The sequence below is a fragment of the Lepus europaeus genome, chromosome 5, assembly GCF_033115175.1.
Source record: "Lepus europaeus isolate LE1 chromosome 5, mLepTim1.pri, whole genome shotgun sequence".
Taxonomy (NCBI): domain Eukaryota; kingdom Metazoa; phylum Chordata; class Mammalia; order Lagomorpha; family Leporidae; genus Lepus; species Lepus europaeus.
Genome location: NC_084831.1, coordinates 92677834 through 92695229, shown reverse-complemented (window position 1 = coordinate 92695229; position 17396 = coordinate 92677834). Strand labels below are relative to the sequence as shown.

The 17396-nt window shown below is 37.2% G+C and overlaps 1 protein-coding gene across 3 annotated transcripts in view; it reads right to left on the bottom strand.

Annotated features, from left to right (window-relative positions):
• SNX7 (sorting nexin 7) overlaps positions 1-17396 on the bottom strand; it is a 148977-nt gene that overhangs the window by 102223 nt on the left and 29358 nt on the right. For all 3 annotated transcript variants that reach the window (XM_062191805.1, XM_062191803.1, XM_062191804.1), the window contains exons 3-6: positions 14855-14965; positions 14003-14167; positions 10630-10828; positions 3648-3847 (exon numbers count right to left, since the gene is read on the bottom strand). In XM_062191805.1, the coding sequence (XP_062047789.1) occupies positions 3648-3847; positions 10630-10828; positions 14003-14167; positions 14855-14965 (675 nt within the window). The remainder of the gene's footprint in view (positions 1-3647; positions 3848-10629; positions 10829-14002; positions 14168-14854; positions 14966-17396) is intronic.

Below are 17396 nucleotides of genomic sequence, written 5' to 3'. Positions count from 1 at the left end.
GAATCAAAATGAAATGAAACAACTAGTAGAACATGAAACTGTGATAGTGATAAGAAATCATAATGAAAAAAAATGAAGAATTCAATAGATCAAATGACAAACACATTAGAGAGCATTAAAAATAGAACGGGTGAAGCAGAAGAGAGAATATTGGACTTAGAAGACAGAGAACAGGAAAATATATAGTCAAACCAAAGAAAAGAAGAGGAAATTAGAAATCTAAAAAATATTGTCAGGAATCTACAGGATACTGTTAAAAAACCCAACATTCGGGTTCTAGGAGTTCCTGAAGGCATGGAGAGGGAGAAAGGATTAGAAGGCCTTTTTAGTGAGATACTAGCAGAAAATTTCCCAGGTTTGGAGAAGGACAGAGACATCCTAGTACAGGAAGCTCAGAGAACCCCTAATAAACATGACCAAAAGAGATCCTCACCACCACACGTTGTAATTAAACTCACCACAGTGAAACATAAAGAAAAGATCCTAAAATGTGCAAGAGAGAAACATCAGATTACTCTCAGAGGATCTCCAATTAGACTCACAGCTAACTTCTCATCAGAAACTCTACAAGCTAGGAGGGAATGGCGAGATATAGCCCAGGTACTAAGAGAGAAAAACTGCCAGCCCAGAATATTATATCCTGCAAAGCTCTCATTTGTGAATGAAGGTGAAATAAAAACCTTTCATAGCAAACAGAAACTGAAAGAATTTGTTGCCACTCGTCCAGCCCTGCACAAGATGCTTAAAGATATGTTTCACACAGAAACACAGAAACACGGTCATCAACATTAAAGAAGGTAAAGGAAGGAAACCTCACAGCAAAAGATCACAGGAAACTTAAAGCATATATTAGAAAAAATCTTTGGCAAATGGCAGGGCAAAGTTACTCCTTATCAATAGTCACATTGAACGTTAATGGCCTGAACTGTCCAGTTAAAAGACACTGATTGGCTGACTGGGTTAAGGAACAAAACCCATCCTTTTGCTGCTTACAAGAAACACATCTTTCCAACAAAGATGCATACAGACTGAAAGTGATAGGCTGGAAAAAGGTATACCATGCCAACAGAAATGAAAAAAGAGTGGGCGTAGCCATCTTAATATCGGACAACATAAACTTTACCACAAAAACTGTTAAGAGAGACAAAGAGGGGCACTATATAATGATTAAGGGATCCATTCAGCAGGAAGATATAACGATTATCAATGTATATGCACCTAATTACAGGGACCAGTTTATTTAAAAGATTTGTTAAGGGACCTAAAGGGAGACTTAGACCCCAATACAATAGTACTGGGGGACTTCAATACTCCACTCTCAGAGATAGACAGATCAACAGGACAGAAGATCAACAAGGAGACAGTAGATTTAAACGAAACTATAGCCCAAATGGATCTAACAGATATCTAAAGAACTTTTCATCCTACACATAAAGCATTTACATTCTTCTCAGCAGTACATGGAACCTTCTCTAGGATTGACCACATACTAGGCCATAAAGCAAGTGTCAGCAAATTCAAAAGAATTAGAATCATACCATGCAGCTTCTCAGACCATAGGGGAATGAAGGTGGAAATTAGCAACTCAGGAATCCCTAGAGCATATGCAAACACATGGAGATTGAACAACATGCTCCTGAATGAACAACCTGTCATAGAAGAAATTAAGAGAGAAATCAAAAATTTTCTGAAAGTAAATGAGGATAACAGCACATCATACCAAAACCTATGGGATACAACAAAAGCAGTGTTAAGAGGAAAGTTTATATCAATAGGTGCCTACATCAAGAAATTGGAAAGGCACCAAATAGATGAGCTTTCAATTCATCTCAAGGATCTAGAAAATCTGCAACAAACCAGACCCAAATCTAGTAGGAGAAGAGAAATAATTAAAATCAGAGAAGAAATCAACAGGATTGAATCCAAAAAAAATTACAAAAAATCAGCCAAACGAGGAGCTGGTTTTTTGAAAAAATAAACAAAATTGACACCCCATTGGCCCAACTAACTAAAAAAAGAAGAGAAAAGACCCAAATCAATAGGATCAGAGATGAAAAAGGAAACATAACAACAGACACCACAGAAATAAAAAGAATCATCAGAAATTTCTACAAGGACTTGTATGCCAGCAAACAGGGAAATCTATCAGAAATGGATAGATTCCTGGACACATACAACCTACCTAAATTGAGCCAGGAAGACACAGAAAAGCTAAACAGACCCATAACTGACACAGAAATTGAATTAGTAATAAAGGCCCTCCCAACAAAGAAAAGCCCAGGACCAGAGGGATTCACTGCTGAATTCTACCAGACATTTAAAGAAGAACTAAATCCAATTCTTCTCAAACTATTCAGAACAATTGAAAAAGAGGGAATCCTCCCAAATTCTTTCTATGAAGCCAGCATCACCTTAATTCCTAAGCCAGAAAAAGATGCAGCATTGAAAGAGAATTACAGACCAATATCCCTGATGAACATAGATGCAAAAATACTCAATAAAATTCTGGCCAATAGAATGCAACAACACATCAGAAAGATCATCCACCCAGACCAAGTGGGATTTATCCCTGGTATGCAAGGATGGTTCAATGTTCGCAAAACAATCAACGTGATACACTACATTAATAGCTGCAGAAGAAAAACCATATGATTCTCTCAATAGACGCAGAGAAAGCATTTGATAAAATTCAACACCCTTTCATGATGAAAACTTAAGCAAACTGGGTATGGAAGGAACATTCCTCAATATAATCAAAGCAATATATGAAAAGCCCACGGCCAACATCCTATTGAATGGGGAAAAGTTGGAAGCATTTCCACTGAGATCGGGTACCAGACAGGGATGCCCACTCTCACCAATGCTATTCAAAATAGTTCTCGAAGTTTTAGCCAGAGCTATTAGGCAAGAAAAAGAAATTAAAGGGATACAAATTGGGAAGGAAGAACTCAAACTATCCCTTTTTGCAGATGATATGATTCTTTATTTAGGGAACCCAAAAAACTCTACAAAAAGACTATTGGAACTCATCGAAGAGTTTGGCAAAGTAGCAGGATATAAAATCAATGCATAAAAATCAACAGCCTTTGTATACACAGGCAATGCCATGGCTGAGGAAGAACTTCTAAGATCAATCCCATTCACAATAGCTACAAAAACAATCAAATACCTTGGAATAAACTTAACCAAGGATGTTAAAGATATCTATGATGAAAATTAGAAAACCTTAAAGAAAGAAATAGAAAAGGATACCAAAAAATGGAAAAATCTTCCATGCTCATGGATTGGAAGAATCAATATCATCAAAATGTCCATTCTCCCAAAAGCAATTTATACATTCAATGTAATACCAATCAAGATACCAAAGTCATTCTTCTCAGATCTGGAAAAAATGATGCTGAAATTCATATGGGGACACAGGAGACCTCGAATAGCTAAAGCAATCTTGTATAACAAAAACAAAGCTGGAGGCATCACAATACCAGATTTCAGGACATACTACAGGGCAGTTGTAATCAAAACAGCATGGTACTGTTACAGTTGTTAGAACAGGAAGACAATAGTGCGAAAGCAGAATCAGAAATTGCATGTGGAGGACTTATAAGCAGGGAAGAGAACTCAAGTAAAATAATTATGAGTGTTCTTACCATTAAGATTTCACTATAAAGCACGTACTCATGTACCGCAGGAAGCAGGGCCTCTGAGAGTCCAGACATCCGTTTTTCAGTGGCCTTACAGCATTTGTCAATGCAGCTGGCAATACCTTTTAGAGTGTCAACCAAATCCTCTTCTGATGCTGACCACAGAATATGAATGGGGCCATATTCTTTCATTTCATCAAAATACTCTAAAACAAAATAATGACTTAAGTCCTTCAATTTGTAAAGGTTTTCAGAATCCCAATGACATGGACAGTAACAAATGACCTTGTTTCTCTCACTATGCACAAATTCTTACATGTGAACCTAAGAAAATGAGATCATCTTTTATCCTAGTGATTGACCATTCCAGTCTGCCCAGATCAACCTTCAAATGAATGACTACTGTCAATAACAGCATCCCTTTTCTGTACTTGGAAGACAAATGATAACCATATCCATCATGGACTTCTCTGCCTACCACATAATCATACCTGGGTGTCTCACAGGCAATATGCCCTAAACAAAACTTTGCTTCTTTATCCCTTTCTTCTTATTGCATATATCACTATACAGAAATCCAAGAAAAACTTTGGGGATGGGGTCATTCTAGACTAATAGTTGCACTCAGCCAATCCATCAATTCTAATATTTCTAGATCTCTATTTATCGTCTATGTATCTATCTACCTGTATGACTACTTGCCTACCTATTTTGACTTCTACTGCCATCAGCATCTCTAATTTGCACTACTTCTAACTAGTCTCAATATTTCCATTTTTGTCACAATGTTTAAACACTGTAGCTTCTTATTAATTAGAAAGTCTTTTATGATCAGTCTTCTACCTGCCTCTCCAGGTCCAACTCTTGAGATTCTCTGCTAAATATATTTTGACTTAAGCCAAAATAACTATTCACTCATGAATAACTCATGATTTTCCCTCACTCAAACATCTGCATGTATCCCTCTTTCTGACCCTGTAGCACTTCCATCACCCAACAATCCACTTCTAATCCTTTAGATATCAGCTCAAATAAACCTCCCCAATGTTGTTTCAAAAGATTCTTTTTTTAGTATTTTATTTATTTATTTGAGAGGTACAACCACAGAGAGTGAGAGGGAGAGACAGAGAAAAAGGTCTTCCATTCGTTGGTTCACTCCCCAAATGGCCGCTACAGCCAGAGCTACGCCAGTCCGGAGTCAGGAGCCAGGAGCCTCTTACAGGTCTCCCAATTGGGTGCAGGGACTCAAGCGCTTGAGCCATCTTCCACTGCTTTCCCAGGCCACAGCAGAGAGCTGGATTGGAAAAGGAGCAGCGGGGACTAGAACCAGAACCCATATGGGATGCCAGTCCCATAGGCGGAAGATTAACCCACTCTGCCACAGTGCCAGCCCCTCAAAAGATTCTTGGTTTTTACTCAGTGAGCCTATTGAACTTTACACCTTTATTAAAGCATTATCCCATTCTATAGCAATTGCTCGCGAAACTCACATATTCCTAGGCCACATGCTCCTTAAAACAAGGAGTGAGTCTTACTATTTTTGTATCTCAAAGGTTGATCTATAATGTATTGAATAAATATTTTCATATCAATGAAAGAATGAATGAATAAGTAACCAAAGTATTCAATGCTTGATAAGTCACGTACTCAAAAATTTGGAATTCATTTTAAAACGTGAATATTTTTACATTTTTACATTCACACTATCAACTTTTAGAGATATATAGCATTTCAGGGTAAAGAATTTATAAGCGGTGAGCAATTTTGTCCAATATCCATATATATCATTATCTATATTTAAACATCTTACTACTCACTAGAATTTGTGAAATCTGTCATATTGCTCTAAATTAAGTCATTAAAACTTTAAAAACTTCTCGGCATGCTCAAACAGCTGAAAAGTTTTTTAAAATAAAATTTTAAAGCAATGGAAATGTTAGTTGTTACCTGATGAAATTTTAGGTTTAATGACCCTTCCCAATTCCTCCCTCCAGAGTCTAGGCCTTTTTTCGTGAAATAATGACCATACGAAACTAGTATTTTTTGAAAAAGAAAATTATTCATACCATCATGGATAGTTTGGGCAGATGTCATTGTGGTATTTATTTATTTTTACAAAACAGAGACTACCTAAAATTATAAACTAGGCTTAGAGACACTCAAATCACATTTGGATGAAAACATCTCATATGCTGTATGATAATTTTTTGTTAATGCATATCCTTCCCAACTAGACTATGAAGTTCAGGACAGATTCCACCTTAACTCCTCATTTCATTTCCAGCACATGTGGGCAGTGAACTTCTGCTGAAAGAAACCAGGAGACACAAAATAATGTAAAACCAAAGGGAAAATATAGACTATGAAAAAAGTCAGAAAATAAAACTAGCTATTTCATTAAATTCTTCACGATCTCTATGAATGAATCACCCTACATAGACTCCAAAGGCAACAAAATAAAGTGTCCTATTATTTTGAATGGAATTCTAATAAGCATACTTCACAACCTAAAGACCTATATATATCAAGTTTGACTAGTGGCATTTATTTCTTGATATTGTGAGGTCAAATTTATGTCTATCAAAATACAGTTTTCTCTCTGAGTAATTCACAAACATTAGTCTATCAATGATTTTAAAACTATTCCCTAGACAGATGTTATGACATCATGGATTAAGCTACTGCTTGGGAAATCTGTATCCTATACTGGATTGCCTAGCATCAGGTCATGCTCTGCTTCCAATTCGGCTTTCTACTAACACACCTGGAAAGCAGCAGATGATGGTCCAGGTACTTGGGTTCCAGCCACCTATCTGGCTTTGGCTTGGTCCATATTTCAGTTATTCTGCCTTTTAAATAAGTAAGTAAATATGTAAATAGATTTGAAAATTCTATTTTCTGGGAGAGTGTTTGGCACACAAATTAGGAAGTTCCTTGAGATGTCTGCATCTTGGACGAGGGTGCCTTGGCTTAAGTCTCAGCTTGATTCCCAGTTTGAACTTCCTGCTAATGTGCACCCTTGGAGGCAGCAGATTATGACTCAAGCACTTGAGCTCTTGCCAAGCACAATGGGAAACTCAGACTGATTTCCCAGGTCCTGGTTTCCACCTAGCCTGTCCCTGCTATTGTGAATATTTGGGCAATGGACAAGCATGGCAATGGTCTCTCTGCCTTTCAAGAAAAGTCAATCAACCAATATTTACTTATAACAGCAAATATAATTCATTTTGATATCCTATACTATCTTTTTTTTTAAACTTTTTTTTTTTATTTGACAGGTAGAGTTACAGACAGTGAGAGAGAGAGACAGAAAGGTCTTCCTTCCATTGGTTCACTCCCCAAATGGCCGCTACGGCCAGAGCTACGCTGATCCAAAGCCAGGAGCCAGGAGCCTCTTCCTGGTCTCCCATATGGGTGCAGAGGCCCAACCACTTGGACCATCCTCCACTGCCCTCCCAGGCCACAGCAGAGAGCTGGACTGGAAGAGGAACAACCAGGACTAGAACCCGGTGCCAATATGAGATGCCGGCACTGCAGGCAGAGGATTAACCTAGTGCGTCACCGCGCCGGCCCCATCCTATACTATCTTTTAGTGTTAAAAGCTTCCATAGGCTTCTTTAAATTGCTATCCCATATACGCATTTAGAATCTACTTAACAGAACTGGAATTACAGAACCTAGTCAAAAGATTTAGCTCCTTGGAGCCAGCATTGTGTAGTAGGTTAAACCATCACCTGTGATGCTGGTATCCCACACAGGCCCTGATTCAAGACCTGTCTGCTCCACTTCCTATCCAGCTTCCTGCTAATGTACCTGGGAAAGCAGAGGAAGATGGCCGAAGTGTGTGGCCACTGTTTCCCATGTGGGAGACCCAGAAGTTGTTCCTGGCTTCTGCCTGGCACAACCCTGGTCATTGCAGCCATCTGGTGAGTGAACCAGCACATGGAAGATTTATCTCTCTCTCTCTGTCTCTCCCTCTCTCTCTGTGACTCTGCCTCTTAAATAAATAAGAATACATCTTTTTAAATTTTTTTTTTTAAAAGAATTAGCTTCTCAGGGTAGGCACTGTGACACAGTGGTTAAGCTGCCACTTGGAGGCCTGAATCCCACATCAGAGTACCTGGGCTTGAGTCCCAGCACTTTTGTTTCCAATTCATGCACCTTCCTGCTAATGCACCTGGGAAGATAGTGAATGATGGCTCAAGTCCTTGGGTCCCTGCTACCATGTGAGTGACAGGGATAGAGTTCCCAGCTCTTGGCTTCAGTCTGACCCAGCCCAAACTCTTGCAGGCATTTGAAGAGTGACCCAGCAGATAAGGATCTCTATCATTCTGCCTTTCAAATAAACAGAGAAATAAAGCTTTCAAAAGGAGAAATAACTTAGTGTGATTTAAAAGAATGGTAAGTGTGAATGGACAAGAAAATCAAGGCTGTTTAAACAAATTATTAAATTATAACTAGACACCATATTTATTTCATCAAGTGTCAAGTAAACAAAAAAGAAGAGAAAAGAAGGTCAAACTACATTCAGTTAAAATGATTTTTCATTTCTCATTTAATATACAATCAATTTGGCTAAAGCAAATTTTCTTGCCACCATTATGTTCATTCACTTATTTTTTCAATCATTGAATAAATTTTCATTAGCACCTATTATATGTTTGGCATCATCTGAATATGAGAAATAAAACAAACTTTCCACTTGCTTATTCCTGATATTTAGTGGTAAACATGGACAATTAACAAATAAACCATCAATAGGAACTTGTGTTTTTAAGTAGATCTTTTCTAACATTAATTTATATTAGAAAATATATTTGCTTAAATGGTGAAAGTTTTGACTTTATAATGCATCTTGTGTATTATAACGCATCTTGAGAAGAAAAGTTTTGCATAGCTTCCTGTCTTTTATTTCAGTCTTTTTCTTTTTAAATCCAAGTGTTTTATATGCTTAGAAAAAGGACACGAATAAAACCAGATTAGTTATTTCTGAGCTGGAAATTGGAAACTTTTGAAACTCAGGAAATTGCTCTGACAATGTTTTTAACTGCTCTCAACTTAAGAAAATTACAAAATGTATAAAAAAGACAAAAATAATGTGTGCTGTTTTTTCCAAGTGCTTTTTCTAAGTGCTTTTCTTTTGTGCAATGAGGTAAAGTTTGATAATGTTCCTGTGTAGTGGTTAAATATTGCACATTTTATTTACATGTAAAGAAAACAGATTTAAATGTGTGGTCAAAAAATGTGTTGTTTAAAAGGTGAATAGGTTTATGTAGAATGTATGTTAATGGTGCTTATTTTTAAAATGTAATTCAAGTTTACAGTATTACTTAATGCCTCTTTACAGAATTTAATAAAGAAACAAGTCTAGAACACATCTACATGCTAAAGAGCCTTTTATACATAACTTCACATTATATGATGACAAAGTTTATTATTTTCCTTAAAGTTGAACAATTGATTTTTATGGTCCAAATGATAAGTCTGTTCTTAGTAGATGATTGAATTAATCGTGAGACTTCTTGTTGAAGTACAATATTGCAGCTATCAGTTGGAGAATATATTATAGAATTTTCAGACAGTATATCAGAGATAAATGTTTTTATTTGTACTATAAAGAAAATGTAATTTTGCTGTTAACTCTGTATTTATTAAAAATGTTTATAACTGAAAAAAAAAGAAAATATATTTGCTTACTTAGTGACATATATATTTTTTGCAAGATTTATTTATTTATTTATTTATTTGGAAGGTAGAGCAACAAAGGAAGACAGGGAGAGAGAGAGAGAGAAAGATCCTCCATCTACTGGTTCACTCTCCAGATGGCTACCAGGTCTGGGCCAGGCTGAGAACAGGAGACATCCAGGTCTCCCACGTGAGATAAGTGGCATGAACCCAAGACTTGGGCTGTTTTCTGCTGCCTCTCGGGATGCATTAGCAGTAAGCTGGGTCAGAAGTAGAGCAGGGATTCCCACTGTGGTCGAGCAGGTTAAGCCACTGCCTGAGACCTGGAATCCCTTACAGGCACTGGTTTGATTTCTGGTTGCTCCACTTCTGATCCAGCTCCCTGCCAAAGCACCTGGGAAAGCAGCAAAGGATGGTCCAAGTGCTTTGGCTTCTGCTACCTGGAAGAAGCTCCTGGCTCCTATCCTGGCTCCTGGCTTCAGGTTGGCCCAGATCCAGCCATTGCAGCCATTCGGGGATGAACCAGTAGACGGAAGATCTCTGTGTCTCTGTCTCGGTGTAACTCTGACCTTCAAATAAATTAATTAATTAAAAAAAAGAGTAGAGCAACCAGAACTCTAACCAGCACACCAAAATGGGTTGCCAGCATTGCAAAAGGTGGCTTTATCTGCTTCACCACAAGGCCAGCCCTGCTTTATAATTTTAAAACCAAATAATGAAATTAAAGAAAAACCATCATAGTATAAGTTCTAATTTATAAACTATACATAATATATATATATATATATATATATATATATATATACTAAAAAAAGAAAGGGAAATGATGACAGAACAGACACATATTTTTCAATATATAAATCTCTCCGTCATGGTTGGCCAGACATAATATAGAGTTTTTGCCTCCATTAAAAAAAAGTTACTAGAAAATATGGAAACTATATCTTTTAAAACATCATTTCTTTGATTTGAAGGCACAGTCCATGTTGAATATTTTACACCAACTTCATACAACTACATCCAAAATACTAAGTTCAGAACTTACTTCCTTTACCATTATCTGTGCGAACTTTACCATTATCTAATGGGAACTGCATTGGTTAATGATGAATAAAAGCTGTTGGGAATTGGCCTGGACTACCCTCAAAATCATTTAGGAATCAGGAATTTTCACAACACGTCTGAGAATAAACCATGTCTTTGAGGTAAAAATCTAACTGAATAGTGCCAGACCACATTAGCCAACGTGAAGATCCAGGAGAACCTGGACGACTTTGAGATCCATTCCAGTGATTCCACGTACCCCTTTCTTCCTTGTAAATTCTTTGAGATATTTTATCTACTAAGTTTATTTTCTGGCTAAAGGTTTCAATGAAGTTATTCATTTCCATGAACTCCTCAGGGCGGTTTCTAACTCCTCTCATGGAGGACGCCACTGCTCTGACCGTTTGCCCCATCCTGCTGAGCAATCCAGGCCCTTGCTTCTTGTGAGAAGATAGTTCCTAGAAACAAAAACAGAAATACTTGTGGTGAAGCAAGCAACAGTATCTGAAGACTCCATTTAGAAAAAAATAAACCCAACTAGCAGAATAAGATGACCAGCAGGAAACTTTCATGTCCGTCATTTTTAAGTCTTAGTTTGAAGCAGATGCGTCTTACGTGGGTAAAGTCTCTTCTCTGCGTCTCGGGTCCCGGGATATGATTACTGCCTTTCAAAGTACTCCTGTAAAACAGCTCTACGGCGTTTCCTCCAAGCATGAATCTTTAGATGAACAGAATTTCACAGGGGGTACAATGCTCACGAAATACTAGAGAAGCTAAGAGGGTGAAATGATAGTACATCTATATTTTATGACAGGAATTAAATGGGAAAATGATTGAGGGAAGATTTCTCAAGGCCCCATAACTTCCTTAAAAAAATTTGGAAAACATCATTAATTCACTAGGTTGAATAAAAGCTAACATTTATTGAGAATTTAACATGTGGTAGGCACAATACTCATATTTATATATACAGAATTTGCAATAAACCTTAGAGGTAAGTTCTATTATAACCCTCCTTTTACAAAAGAAAATGGTGGCACAGGACAGTTAGGTAACTTGCTGAAGATCCAAGAGCAATTACGTGGCAGAGCAGCAGTGGCCATCCTGGGAGGCTGAGTCCAGGATTCACAGTTAAGCACTAATTGGTTTTGCCTCCAAAGCCATTAGGATAGCAGGAAAACAGACACCAGCTGATCACAGCCCTTCAACCAACTGAAGTGAGTGAATTATAACATCACCTCCAACGGCTGGTTGTCTGAAGAGAAAGATTTTTAATAAGATACACAATTACTTATTTCATAATTAACCTAGGAGGGACATCTACAGATTTAATTGCAAATATTGATCTCCAGTCCAGTAATCTTGCTGAATTCTCTCATTAGTTTGTATTTGTTTTTTGGATTATGTTTGTCATCCACATATATGGACAGTTTGTTATGCAAAAGCTGAACCTTTACCAAAAAAGAAAGAAAGAAAAGCAAAGAAAAGGAAAGGGAAGGGGGAAGGGAAGGGAAAGGAGGGGAGGGAAAGATGGGGGAGGGGAAGGGTGGAGAGGGAAAGAGCTTAGACTTTGAAGCTGCATTTCCTGGGTTCAAATCTAGGCTCTGCCCTAGCAGTGTAACCTTGGACAAATGACTTAATCTCAGACTATTTTCCTCATCTGTGAAACACAGATAATACATCATGTGATGTTTAATGCTATATGATAAGTTAATGTTAATAAAAGGTATAGACCATAGTCTACACAGGAAAAAAAAAAAAAAAAACCTTCAATCTGAAAACAGAACGCTGATTACTAGAGGCTGGGAAGGGTGGAGGGATAAAAGGACTTTGGGTTTAGAAAACCAGGGTATGTTGCACATATGGTGACAAAGGGGTTAATAGGGGATGTGGGATGAGGGGTTCATATAGGAACTCATTGTAGCACTGCCTCATAATTTTTGTTTTGTAAATTTAAAATTGATAATAAAAAAGACAAATGAAATTGACACATGACTGGCAAAACTGTGGATAATTACCAAATTGAATGGTGACATGTGAGGGTTAATAACATTATCCTTGTGTGTTTGTTGATGCTTGAAATTTTGTATAATAAAAGTTTTACAATTTTAAAAAATCAACATAGGAGAAAGGCTATATTGGGATACACTATACTAAAGTATCCCTTCAGAAGTATGGCATACTGAAAAGGAACAACAAAAAAGAGGACAAGGGATTCTGATAGTGTTGTAGCAACTGTTGAAACAGTGTTGCAAGCAAATGAAAGTTGGTAGCACACATGAAAAATCCACAAACAATAATGTGGATTCCCTATCTCACAATTAAAAACATTATTTTTTACTATTCACTCAAATACTAAGGAATATATTATCTCTCTGCCTCCAGGGTTTCCTACCTTAAAGGTCTTATAGATAATAATAGAAATAAGGTAAACTTGTTAGGATGATTTTTGTATGCAAATAACAGAAGCCATTCTTGACCAAACAAAACAGCAACCAGCAGGGCTCCAGTGTCATTTGACAGAGTAAACATTACTAGAGAAAGCACAAATCACAACTGGCAGGCTGTTACTGCAACTGTTGACTGCTGAGAATGTTTCTTTTTTTTTTTTTTTTTAATATATTTTTTTTGACAGGCAGAGTGGACAGTGAGAGAGAGAGAGAGAGAAAGTCTTCCTTTTGCCATTGGTTCACCCTCCAATGGCCGCCGCGGTAGGCGCGCTGCGGCCGGTGCACCGCGCTGATCCGATGGCAGGAGCCAGGTGCTTCTCCTGGTCTCCCATGGGGTGCAGGGCCCAAGGACTTGGGCCATCCTCCACTGCATTCCCTGGCCACAGCAGAGAGCTGGCCTGGAAGAGGGGCAACCGGGACAGGATCGGTGTCCCGACTGGGACTAGAACCCAGTGTGCCGGCGCCGCAAGGCGGAGGATTAGCCTAGTGAGCCGCGGCGCTGGCTTGCTGAGAATGTTTCTAACAGCTTCTAAGGTTCTGAAGTCTGCCCACAAATTTATTTCACTGAAGTCACAAGAGGCTTACCAACAGTAGTACTACCTGTCAAGACTGTGATGAGCCACTTTCTAGCTTCTACCACCTTGGCAGCAACTGAGAGATATCAAACTCAACACTGGCCAGTAATGTAAGGTTTCTGTGTTAGAAATTAGATGCACTCACCCCATCCCCGCTGTCACCCCTACCCCCAACCTGCCCTGGGAAACTGGAAGAAAAAGAGATTGTACCTTCAGTCTATCAATTCATCCATCATCTATCCAATTAACAAAGACTTTCACCTTAACTGGTAAAGTCTTGACTCATATTCAGAATAGTATCAGATAAGAATCATATTCATATGTTCACTATCGGCTATGTATGTGGAGAGCACGCTGACATTGAAATATAAAAATCAGCACCCAAGGAAACATACCCATGAAAGGAAGATTAAGATTTCTATAATATTTGCATGTAGATTTGAGCATGGGGAATATTTAAAGGATATCTCTCCAGTATTAAAAAAAAAAAAAAAAAACTTTATTCAAGGATAGTATCACCTGATTTGCAAAAGTAAACAAGAAGCACACAATGTACTATACATTTGGATACTAAAGGATTATACGAATATAAATCAAAATTGTTTACCCAGGCTTGTGCAGTGAGAAAAACTTTGAAGTCCTCATTAAATGTTAAAGTTGGGTGATCAGCAATTCGGTTCAAAAATTTATGTAAGGCTTTCCTTCGTGTCTCAATGAAGTCATCATTAAAGCGCTCCACCATTCCTTTCACTATAAACTTTTCAGGTAATGGCTAAGGAAAATAAAAAGTATCTGATATGATTCATGATGTGGCACAGGATTCTAATGAATTCTACACTTTAGCTTTTTGGAACACAAGTTGAAAATCTGAACAATTGTAATAAAAACAATTTTTAAAAATTCACAATGCTAGAATCCAAAATACAAATGCTAATGTTATTAAATGATTTGTTTATTTATTTATTTGAAAATCAGAGTTACAGAGAAAGAGGGAAAGAAAGAGTGGGGTCTTCCATCCACTGGTTCACTCCCCAGATAGCCGCAACGACAGGAGCAGGCTGAAGCCAGAAGCCAGGAGCGTCTTCCAGGTCTCCCACATGGGACACAGGGGCCCACCCACTTGGGCCATCTTCCATTGTTTTTTCCAGGCCATTAGTGGGGAACTGGATCAGAAACAGAGCAGCCAGGACACGAATTGGCACCCATATGGAAAGCCGGCATCACAAGCGGTGGCTTCACCTACTACACCACAATGCCAGACACCAGATCTTAATTTTTTACATTTTTTTTAAAAAAAAAAAAAACAAGTCTGGACATAAAGTTGAAAGTTTAGAAATAAAATTTTCCTAAGATAAGTGAATTACAATGAACTTAATGGTGTGAAATTATGTGTTAGGCATTCTAAAAGACTCTCAAGAAGAAACAGTAGCCCTTTTATGAAAAAATCTTGCATACTTACTGGAATAATCAGAGTGGGGTGTGCTTCTTCAAGTTTTCCCTTTAACCAAAGGAAATCTTGATAACGTCTCCTAACTTCAAATTCACTGGAGTCAAATTCCCCACGAGACGTCTTAAGATCATCGCAGAAAATAACAGCACATGCAATATAAGACAGTAGACATTTGCCTAAAGTTATTTTAGACATTCTGAAATAAGAAAAATTAACAAATCTTAATTATTCAGTGTTTGTCAGCGTGATTTTTTTTTCTTTAAGTTATCTATTCATGTAGCAGATGAAACAAAGCAAACTTTCCGGTATTTCCAGAAAGCAAGCAAACATCATGATTAAATTTAAAATCCAAGCTGAAAAATCTGTCTTACAACAACCATCTGCCTTCCACAAAATTTTAACTACTATTATCTTTGGCATGACTTTCTCACTAACAAGAAACTGTTCTGAATTTAGGTTTCAAGTACATTTCTTGTCTCAAGATGATCAGAATTCAGAATTTGAGGAAAGTCCTATTTTTATAATTTGGAAAACAACCTGAATAAAACTGAGAAAAATGTTTTCTTGGAATATGCTCAAATGAATTACTTTGCTAAAATTTGCTTTTGGTATATGAAAATGAAAATTCTAACATTTTACTGTGATTTTACCACTGTTTAAAAATGTAATTAATGAATATTTGATGTTAAAAGAAAATCTTCCCGTCATTTCAAGACATCTTATTTTGAGTTAGATGCCTAAACTACTAAAAATTAAGCAAATACATTAAAATATCTGTTCTCAACAAACCAAAACTCTATGCCAGCGCATATGACAAGAACATTGGTACAATATCAACTTCACTTCCACAAGAATTCTGAATCCAAAGCCAACAACAAAATATGAGTTGTCTAATACATATTCATTTCCCATATGAAAATGGTCATTCACACCAATCCTTACTTCACTGAATTTCTACATGTTAAAAATTACATACAGTAATATTTAGGTTGAGATTTTCCTGGAGGTGTAAGGATAGAATACCACACATTCACCAGAAATATCAATCACCCACACACAGACATGAATACAATTGTAAAACTCAGCAGCACATAAGATTCAGTCTTAATTGTCATAAATAACACTGGGAAGCTATACTTTTCAAAAGGCATTCATTTAAAAAATGAATGTTTAGAACATCAGACAATATGTCTCAGTGAAACAGTCTCTTTCTTGTGGGAAAATGTGGGGGCAAATGAGAAAAAGAGTTCTAAGAAACTAAATGTTCACAAAACACTACAAAATCTTAACTACTATGCAAAATGTTGCAAGATACGGAATTGGCAAAATAGGAAAACCAAATCTTGTAGAAAACACTGATTAACAGTACACCTGTACACATGTAGTGGTTGATGTGTGTGTGTGTGTGTATATATATATATATATATATGTAAATATACCCCTGTGGGCATACATACACATACAAGCACACACAAAACATGGTTTAGAGAAATTCATTTGCTTGTTGGGTGCCTCATTGTGCCAGGCACCTATGTACAAGTTCACAACTAATTTCCAAGAAGTAAATTGCTGTAACTAACACTGAATGTACTCAAAAATGATCAGTTAAAATCAGATTGGGCTATATATGTCCTCAAAAATATCTAACACTTTGAATAAACATAAAACAATTTGGGACAAATTTCAGCAGGAAGATACCAAATTAAGTGAAATAATTGGTTAATTTTGTCCTCATCACACTGTCACTGACCTTAAAGAATTTACTAACATACTGCAATAAATAAGAAGAAAACAATCCTCAAGTCTTAAGCAAAATATGCTGTTTCTTCCTGTTGTAAGACTTTGTTCTACTGCTGAAGGGTTAAAAGAGATACATATATACGAATATGACAAGGAAGGCAGCTATTAGCAGCTGGGTTGAAATTGTGACCAGTTTCCCTATAGCACAGACTAGAATCATTATGGCACCTAAAGCCAAATTCAGTACAGAAAGAACTAGGTTAAATAATAAATCTCCACCTTAGAAACGCCATGTGTTCTAAGAACAGAAAGAGCACATGTTCCATAAAGTTCTATTGGAGCACAAATTGAGCTTCTAGTCCAAAATACAATTTTCCATGGAAGCAATATAGTAAATGGTGGCGAATTTTTCATGTGCCATCATAAAAGCTTGAGAACTTGAAGTCTAGTGCTTATGAACTCATATGATCTGTACTGGAAAGGGCATGCATTCAACAAACACCCATCTTCAGTCAAATGCAAATGGTTACCCTAAGCTCTAAAGGAAACAGCTCCTAAGTAGAAATGAATTCTGATAGTCAGTTTAGTCAATCAGGAAGATAACTCGGCCCTATCTTTACACTGATTGTTATTTATACATTTACCTTTATTATTAGGATTGGGAGCAAACTCCTTTGCCAGGTCTCTTAGCTCTTATCTTGACATTTACTAAGGGAATGCACCACTGTGATCTCCCAAACAAAGAAATCTGTCTTTAGAGCAGTCACCTCACATATGCTAGCCTGGGAATGCTGGGTAATACCCCATAAAC